The 9,565-nt window shown below is 51.5% G+C and overlaps 1 protein-coding gene across 3 annotated transcripts in view; it reads left to right on the top strand.

Moving 5' to 3' along the window:
- Positions 1–336: 336 nt before the first annotated feature.
- Positions 337–9,565, top strand: part of SLC35A3 (solute carrier family 35 member A3) — a 35,488-nt gene continuing 26,259 nt past the window's right edge. The window contains exon 1 of one of the 3 annotated variants that reach the window (XM_055145583.1): positions 337–515. In XM_055145583.1, coding sequence (XP_055001558.1) covers positions 504–515 — 12 coding nt within the window. In that variant the 5' untranslated portion in view covers positions 337–503. Of the gene's footprint in view, positions 516–1,031; positions 1,142–1,347; positions 1,370–9,565 lie in introns of those variants that run through there. The other 2 variants (XM_055145582.1, XM_055145584.1) reach the window with 2 other exon arrangements.

Raw genomic sequence — 9,565 nt, 5'->3', positions numbered from 1 at the left:
GGAGATGTTACTGGCGCTTGCTGGAGTAAATCGATGAGCAACAGGATGACAGTGATAGTGACAGTGATTATATATATGTATATACAAATTCATGTAAACATATGAGAATATTTTTATATTCTCATATCAAGCACATTTAACGAACTAATTTTGTTTTGGAGTCACCCCATTTTAGTGCTCAGGGACTACCCTTGGCCCCGCGCTGGGGGCTCCTGTTGAGTCAGGACTTAGCCTGGGCCGCCTCCCCCTGCAGTAACTCAGCTCTATCCTCCTCCTGGCCCTGGTGTCCCCCTGTTCTTCCCCTTCCCTCCCTCCCGTGGCTGTGTCGTCTCCAGCGTCTTTCATCACTGGCAATGCAAAGAGGCCGTGATGAGGAAGTGGGAACATGAAAATCTGCATTTCCTGGACCCGGGCCACCTGTCCTTCCCCGGGATGGACTGCGTGGCCGGGTGGCTTCCAGGTCAGCTTTTGCAAAGTCGTGAAGAGGCAAGAGGGCTGGAGAGATGGCACAGCAGGTAGGGCTGCCCCGTCCCCTGGGGTCCCCTGAGCGGCGCCGGGGGGTGATTCCCGAGCGCAGAGCTCGGAGTGGCCCCGCAGCATCGCCGGGGGTGACCCCAAAAGGCAAAAGGTGCCGACCCCTTTGGGTCATTAACCCTTTGGCAGCCAGGTCTCCGGGCCGCCGGCGGGTCCCCTTCCGTACCCCGCACGCGGTGCCGGGCCCCTCGGCGGCGCCCCTGGGCCCGGCCGGCCCCCCGGGAGGGACGCGCGGTCACTCGTGGCGCCCGGCTCGGCCCCTCGGTGCTCAGCGTGGACACTCGGCACCGGAGAGCGGGTCTGATGCTTCCGGGTACTTTGCCCCTCGCAGACTCTGCCCTTTGGCACCGGGCACCGGGCACCGACCGCAGCGCCGCGGCCCAGCCCCTCCGTCCGCCGGGCCCTCGGGACGCCTCCAGAGGGCCGCGAGTCGGGGGTCGCGCCTCGCCGAGCGGGAACGGCGGGCGCCGGGCGCGGGCGCCAGTCGGAGCGTTTGGGCGACGGGACCGCGGGCGCCCGGAAGCGCATGGACCGCGGGCGGCGGGCTCGGCCGGACCTCGGGGCTCCGGTCGCGCGGCGGGGCCGGGGCCGGCGGGCGGCGCGCGAGGTGAGCGGGGGCGCGGGGGGCGCGGGGTGGGAGAAGGGGGAACCCGGGGAGGGGCGTGGCCCGGGCGCCGCGGTCCCTCGCGACCCGCCCTCCGGCCCCCGCGCTCAGCGGCCCCGCGACGGGACAAGTGGCCCCGGGATAAGGCTGCCCGGGACAGGGGGACCCGGGGTAAGGCTGCCCGGGACGGGGGGACCCGGGATAAGGCTGCCCGGGACAGGGGGACCCGGGGTAAGGCTGCCCGGGACGGGGGGACCCGGGGTAAGGCTGTCCGGGACAGGGGGACCCGGGGGTAAGGCTGTCCGGGACGGGGGGACCCGGGATAAGGCTGCCCGGGACGGGGGGACCCGGGGTAAGGCTGCCCGGGACGGGGGGACCCGGGGGTGAAGCTGCCCAGGACGGGGGGACCCGGGGGTAAGGCCGGCCCAGGACGGGGGGACCCGGGGTAAGGGCGGCCCAGGACGGGGGGACCCGGGGGTAAGGCCGGCCCAGGACGGGGGGACCCGGGGGTAAGGGCGGCCCAGGACGGGGGGACCCGGGGGTAAGGCCGGCCCAGGACGGGGGGACCCGGGGGTAAGGCCGGCCCAGGACGGGGGGACCCGGGGGTGAAGCTGCCCAGGACGGGGGGACCCGGGGGTAAGGCCGGCCCAGGACGGGGGGACCCGGGGTAAGGCCGGCCCAGGACGGGGGGACCCGGGGTAAGGCCGGCCCAGGACGGGGGGACCCGGGGGTAAGGCCGGCCCAGGACGGGGGGACCCGGGGGTAAGGCCGGCCCAGGACGGGGGGACCCGGGGGTAAGGCCGGCCCAGGACGGGGGGACCCGGGGGTAAGGCCGGCCCAGGACGGGGGGACCCGGGGGTGAAGCTGCCCAGGACGGGGGGACCCGGGGGTAAGGCCGGCCCAGGACGGGGGGACCCGGGGGTAAGGCCGGCCCAGGACGGGGGGACCCGGGGGTGAAGCTGCCCAGGACGGGGGGACCCGGGGGTAAGGCCGGCCCAGGACGGGGGGACCCGGGGGTAAGGCCGGCCCAGGACAGGGGGGACCCGGGGGTGAAGCTGCCCAGGACGGGGGGACCCGGGGGTAAGGCCGGCCCAGGACGGGGGGACCCGGGGGTAAGGCCGGCCCAGGACGGGGGGACCCGGGGGTGAAGCTGCCCAGGACGGGGGGACCCGGGGGTAAGGCCGGCCCAGGACGGGGGGACCCGGGGGTAAGGCCGGCCCAGGACGGGGGACCCGGGGGTAAGGCCGGCCCAGGACGGGGGGACCCGGGGGTAAGGCCGGCCCAGGACGGGGGGGACCCGGGGGTAAGGCCGGCCCAGGACGGGGGTGTCCTGGCCCCCGGGCGCACGGAGGGGCGGGGAGAGAAGTTCCAGGCCTTCCAGTCTCTCGGGAGACCCGACCCGACCCCCTGTCTGCCCCGCGCCCCTGGCTCCTCTCCGGGAGCTGGCGGAGATGGTTTTCCGAGGGGTCGGGGAAAGGCGGTGATGCTGGGGCGGCCCCGTCCCCGCTCTGCGCCTGGAAAGCCGCCTGTGAGTTTCGACTCCAGAAAGGGGAGCAGGATCCACGTTCCACGTTCCGCGTGGGTCGGAGCGCAGTTTGCAGTCGCTCTCTGCGTGGTGCACGTAGCCCGCCGTCACCGGTGGAAAGCTGGTGGTTTCTCAGCAGGGTGACTTGGGAATCGCTTCTGACACTTTCCTCCAGGTTGTGGTTCTGCTCCTTAGTTTTTGTTCCTTCGCGCTTACTCCACCCGCTGTGCCCCCCAGGTACTAGTGACCACGTTTCTCTGGTTCTGGTGCTGACTAATGTCTGGTCTACTGACAGGGTGTGCTCAGCCTCACTTGATGAAATTCTTTTGGGGAGGAAGTACTGACATTAATCGAGCATGTTAGGGGGTTTACCAGCGGGTGACTAGGATATCCAGATAAATCCACTCTTTGCATTTGCTGTTTTTCAAGAGCCTGTAACTCCAAAAAAGCAATACGTTGTCGTGGTATTTTTGGAGAATATATGTTTCTCTTCATCCCACTTTATAGATGAGAACACTAAAGGTCAGATACCCAAGTAATTTACTGCATTCAATCTTTAGGCTTCTTCAGTTATCTTTCATTTTATGCGCCCCAGTATGCTTGGGAATGACTAGGTAAATAATAAATAAAATCAGCTGAAATTATGTCAGTTAAAGTCTAGCCTGTTATTCTTCAGTAACTGAAGTGTAACTTTTGAACCTCTTTTCCACGCTTGAAAATATTAGTCGGAACTAAAATTTTAGTGGAAACTTTCTGTTTGGTTTCAATCCGCTTTGGAATATTTTTGTAGGTGAAGTTGCAAAAACTTTAAGAAAATTATCCATAACTGAAAATGTTTCAGATTTATCAAACCAGCCGTTACTAATGTCATTTATGTGTATGAGTTTGTTAGATTTCAGCCCTCAAAACCACAAGTTACTCTTATCCATTCAGCTTGTCTTCTTTTATGAAGTATAATGCTCTTCTTATTTTTAATGAATGGTCTTTGGATGTCTTGCTATGTAAATTTGAGTATTTTGCATTAAGATCGTATGTTAATGTATTTTTACTTTATAAGTTTAAATGTTAGGAGCTAATCTATCCAGATCGCCTGCCCAGACTTCTTTTATGTTATCCATATTAGTAATACTACCTGAAATACCACAAGACTATGAGGAACTGTTTGCATTTGCATTGAGGAATTGTTTGCATTTTATAGAACAAGGAAGAGGAGGAACAGAGAGATTAAGTAATTTATCCTTGTTATCAAAAGGTGGAGACAGAAAATGAACTCAGGCTATTTAGAGATTTAATCATGTTTACTGTGTAACTTATCCTTAATAATTAAGATGTTCTTAACTTATGCTTTACTCCAAACACCATGCAGAAGACTTTCCTGCAAAATTAATAACTTTAAGAGGAATCTTGTTTCATACCTGAACTCTGACATCCATGTCAAGTTATATACTCAATGTCACAGAACATTAGTTTTTTCAGCTGTAAAGTAAGTGGAGCCTTTTTTCTCTTTGAATCAGCCTTTTAAAATTTGGCTGCTTTTTTTTTCCCATGGTCACACCCAGCAAAGCACAGGGGTCATTCCTGGCTTTGCACTCAGGAATTACTCCTGGTCGTGCTCAAGGGGACCATATAGGATGCTGGGAATTGAACCCAGGTCGGCCACGTGCAAGGCAAACACCCTACCCGCTGTGCTATCTCTCCAGCACCCCCAATTTGGCTTTCTTTATGTAAGTTTGCTTGGGTTTTTTTTGTTTGTTTTTGTTTTTTGTTTGGGACCACATCTGGTGGTGCTCTGGGCTTATTCCCAACTTTTCGCTGAAGGATTACTTCAGGCCGGACTTGGGGCACCATCTGGGGTGCCAGAAATTGAACCTAGATTGGCCATGTGCAAGGCAAATGCCCTGCCCTTTCTCTCTCTAGCCTCAAAGGGTACTTTTTTATTTTATTTTATTTTATTTTATTTTTTTGCTTTTTTTGGGTCACACCTGGCGATGCACAGGGGTTACTCCTGGCTCTGCACTCAGGAATTACCCCTGGCCGTGCTCAGGGGACCATATGGGATGCTGGGATTTGAACCCGGGTCGGCCGCGTGCAAGGCAAACACCCTACCCGCTGTGCTATCTCTCCAGCCCCAAAGGGTACTTTTTTTAAAAGAGGCATATTTTATTAAAGAATGCACAAAGAACAAAAATTTAAGACAATTAATAGTTTATTGCAGAAAATATGAAGGACTGTTCTATGTTAAGGAGTTTTTTATCTTTTTTGTGGGTAATCTCTTGCACTTTACAAATAGGAAAGGAATGTGGTCAGATCTGTGTGTTGTTAAGATACCTGCTTAAAAGAAGACTAGATCTTGTGGAAGATTGTCGCCTTTAGTAGTGTGACCTGGAACTTGAACAGCAAATATTGAGCAAATGTAATTAAAGTGAATTCTCATTGTCTGTAAAGTTAATAAGCCCAGAGTATATATAATTTATGAGACAGCAGGTTTCAGAGTGGCTGTAATTTCCTGTTTTAAAGGGTGTTGATTTGAAAAAAACTGCCCAGGGCTTTTAAATTCTAATCCTAAAATTTTGTCCCCAGGGGAAGGTGCAGTCTTCCATTAATTACCTAAGCACAGTTGACATCAAGGATTGTAGAAAGTTTAAAAATTCCTGGCTGGTCAATGGTTAGAAGCTTGCCACAAGAGTGTGTTGGGAGCAAAGGGCAGTTAGGACAGAGAAGGGAGGGAAGCAGTATGACAGCAATAGTTAGGAGTAATCGTTTTGGACAGGAACTGAGAACTGAAAGTAGGTAAGGGGATATATCTGATAACCTTTCAGCATATGTATTGCAAATCTTAAGGACCCAAAGGTGGGGTGGGGGTGGGGGCGAGAGAGGGAGAGAGAGAGACAGAGACAGAGACAGAGACAGAGAGCGTATAAAAGTGGCAGTTGAGGGGGTGGGCAGAAGGGATACAGGAGATGGTGGTGGGAAATGTACACTGGTGACCGGAGGGTTGTTGGAACATTATATGACTGAAACTCAATCATGAACAACTCTGTAACTGTGTGTCTCCCTGTGATTCAATTTTTTAAAAATAAATTAATTTTTGTCACATTACAAATCCCTAAGTACCAACTCATTCCAGATGTTCTGTTAAGTTTCAAAAAAAAAGTTGAACTACTTTTATTGATAAATATATTCTAATTTTTTTTCACTTGTCAATAATGTAATGAAGTGATTCAAGATGATCCTTGGGCTGAATTAAATATTGTTCTTGATTTTCTTTGTATACATTAGTACTTGAGCATTTGTAGACCCACCAGAAAATATCAGAGCCTTGTTATTAAGCCAGGGAGCAACACTAGCTTACAGAATAATTATGTCTGACCGTGTGTCCATAGATCGGATTCAGATGTTGTGCTTTGACACATGTAATATATCCAAAACTGGTCAGTAAATCATGTTTAAAGGAGTACAGTAGAAAAGGCACTTGCCTTGCATGCAGTCAGCTAGGGTTTAATCCTAGCAGTGCATCAGATCCTGTGCACCACTGGTAGCACAGAGCCAGAGGCAAAATCTGAGCCAAGATACTATTAGGAATAGTAACACGCTAGACTTTCTTTAGCCTTTTAAGGCCTTTAAGTAGCAGAGAAGGGCTGGGGGTGAAGCTCATTGTTAGAGCTCATGTCTGGCAGGTGTGAGGCCCAAGGTTTGGTCCCTGGTACTGCAAAAAGCAAAATAAAAATAAAGTAGAAGAGAACATTTTCTAAAAGTTATAGAATTTATTTCATAACATTGATCAGGTTCTTACCTTCCGTATAGAAATATTATTAGTCATTTAGTTTAGTGAACATAGTGGATGGCCTTTGTATTTTTCATGATGGAAAATTGTTGGAATAATATTTATTTGGTATCCTTATTTTGTTAGTGGGTTTGGCACTTATTAAAATAACTTCTGAGTACAGGGGCTGGAGCAATAGCACAGCGGGTAGGGCGTTTGCCTTGCACTCGGCCGACCCGGGTTCGATCCCCGGCATCCCATATGGTCCCCCAAGCACCGCCAGGAGTAATTCCTGAGTGCAAAGCCAGGAGTAACCCCTGAGCATGGCTGGGTGTGACCCAAAAAGCAAAAAAAAAAAAAGTACCACCCAGTCAGAAGTACCCAGCCAGAAGTGAGCAGTGTCAGAATTCCCCTCTTGCATCCATGTCCTCGGTGAGGGTGGTCAGGATGGTTCCAAGAGTGGCGCTGGATCGAGGTTTTCTCTTTGCTGACTGAAGGGCTTTGCCAGGGCCCTGCACTTTTGAGGCTCAGCTTCAGGCGTGTTTGCCAGGTTGACCCACACAGGTCCTGCTGTTCTTGTAGCCACTGTTGGCAGCAAGAACCTTTCCTTTTCCGGGTCTGGGCTTAGCTGCTGAGTCCTTCCTCGGCTTCTTCCTTGTGGGCTCCTCTGGAAAGCAGAGCAGAGTAGAAATGCCCCCAGCCCCTGCGGGACAGGGGGCAGCAGCCTTGGGGCTTCACCATCCATATTTTGCTGATCCAGACAGTGACGTATCTTCAGCCTGAGAAGTCAGAGTACAGGACGAGAACCGGTAGTGACAGGTGAGCACAGATTTGGTAACTGAAAGCAGAGATGTATTCTCTGACAGTCTTCTGGTCAGGAACCTAAAATCAGTGTCAACAGACTGATGCCAAAGTGTCAGAGGGGCCAACTTTCTCTCGCGCCTCTAGGAGAGAATCTTTCCCCACCAGTTTCCTTCTTTGGATATAATATTCCGTTCTCCAAGGCTAGCATCTTCAAAGTCATTTTTTCTCCATCTTCACATTGTTTTTCGTCTCCTTATAAGGACTTTAATGTTGCCATATAGGGCTCATTGAGTTAATCCCGAATAATCTTCTTATCAAAACATGTTCATAATTTAGTTTCATCTACAAAATCCCCTTTTCCAAGGTAACATTTGCAAATTCTAGGGATTTGGGAGCCCTGATTTAGCCTATCATCATCCTCAAGCGTGTTTTACATCTGGTTGTGTACTAAGGATATAAAGATCACTGTCACTATCACTGTCATCCCATTGCTCATCGATTTGCTCGAGCAGGCACCAGTAATGTCTCCATTGTGAAACTTGTTGTTACTATTTTTGGCATATTGAATATGCCACGGGGAGCTTGCCGGGCTCTCTGAGAGGAACGGAGGAATCGAACCCGGGTTGGCTGCGTTCAAGGCAAACGCCCTACCCGCTGTGCTGTCGACCCGGCTTCAAGGATATAAAGATGGGGGGAATATATAAAATATAGGATCCTGCTACACTCAATTTTCTTTTTATTTCAGCCTTCAACAGGATCAGACTTTGGATTTTGTTTTCAGAAATGTTGATTTTGCGACTAAAGGAGAAAGGGGGTATTTTAGGGCCAGTGATAGAGCTCAGTGGTACAGCCTTGCCTTGTTCACCTCCAGTACGGGGCCGGAGGGATAGAACTACATGTAGGGCACTTGCCTTGCACGAGGCAGATCAGATCCAGGTTCAGTCCCCAGCATCCCATATGGTCCCCTGAGCATTACCAGGAATGGTTCCTAACTGGAGAGCCAATAGTAACTTCAGAGCAATGCCAGCTGTGGCCCAAACACAAACAAAGAAATGGGAAGTGTGTTTTTTGTTTTGTTTGGGGGGTTCTGTTTTTGTTTTTTGCACTCCCCCTGTGCTCAGTGCTTACTCCTGGTTCTATACTCGGGATCACTCCTGGCAGGCTCAGCTATGTGGTACCAGGGATTAAACCCAGGTCAGCCTCTCGCAAGGCAAGCACCCTAACTGCTGTAGTATCTCTCCAGCCCCAGAAAGGAAATTTTTAAAAAGGGGATTCACAGAAGCTTTCTGAACTGTGATTCCGAGCCTCAAGTTTATTTAGGCCTCAAGTTTATTTATTTTTCTCTTTTTTCTAGGGGCTGGAGTGATGGCACAGTGGGTAGGGCATTTGCCTAGCACGCAGCTGACCCAGGTGCGATTCCCAGCAGCCCATATGGTCCCCCGAGCACCGCCAGGAGTAATTCTTGAGTGCATGAGCCAGGAGTAACCCCTGTGCATTGCCAGGTGTGACCCAAAAAGAAAAAAAAAAAGTTTTCTATGTGACTAAAGCCACCAGTTAATACTACTGTGTATCTGTTTCCAATAAAATGTTTATGGAAACAGCTTCTCAATTACTCTTGATTTATTTGTTCTTGCACATGATAATTTTAGTCTTTTTTTTTAGCCTTGGAATGATTAATTAGTGGTAAATGAACCACTACTCATCAATGTATTAATTTTTTATAATTATAATCAAATCAGAAAACTGATGCCAAGTTTTTACTGTTATGGTTCTGTTACCCTGAAACCACACTTGGTGTCATGTGTCAGTGAGGGTTCCACAGAGCAACGGAATGTTTCCCTGTCATGGACTGAGGCTCTTATCACAGGAATAACACTCCCCTTGGTTGAGGGGGGAGGCAGGAGAAGTGCAGGTTAAAGAAGAGCATGTTGGGAGATGACTCAGAAGCCCCTCAGCAGCCATGCCCCCCAGCCAGTCAGACCATCCAGTGGGGCTGGTGGACAGTTTATGGAAAGCTGTGCCCTTGTGTGACTCTGTGTCCAGCTGAGTCTGGAGCAGGCCTGGAGAGAAAACGTTGCTGTAGATAAGACACGTTATGCCATTGGACTCTGCCAGCATCTGTTTATGTTCCACTGCGCTTAGCCCTGAGACTCTTGGGAATAAAGGTCTTGATTCAATGCTGCCTTCTGAGTCTTCTGCCCTTTGTGTCTGGCCTCCTGTGACCGAAGCCGTCTAGATGCTGGATGGAGTAGAGGGTTTATTGCCAGGTAGAATGGAGGGTTTATATGCTTTCATACTGTCCTGTATTACATTCCTGGAGTAGTGTATCCTCCAT

Source organism: Sorex araneus, chromosome 8 (assembly GCF_027595985.1).
Source record: "Sorex araneus isolate mSorAra2 chromosome 8, mSorAra2.pri, whole genome shotgun sequence".
In the NCBI taxonomy this organism is placed as follows: Eukaryota; Metazoa; Chordata; class Mammalia; order Eulipotyphla; family Soricidae; genus Sorex; species Sorex araneus.
The sequence above is the reverse complement of the archived record's forward strand: the minus strand, read 5'-3'. Positions and strand labels throughout refer to the sequence as shown.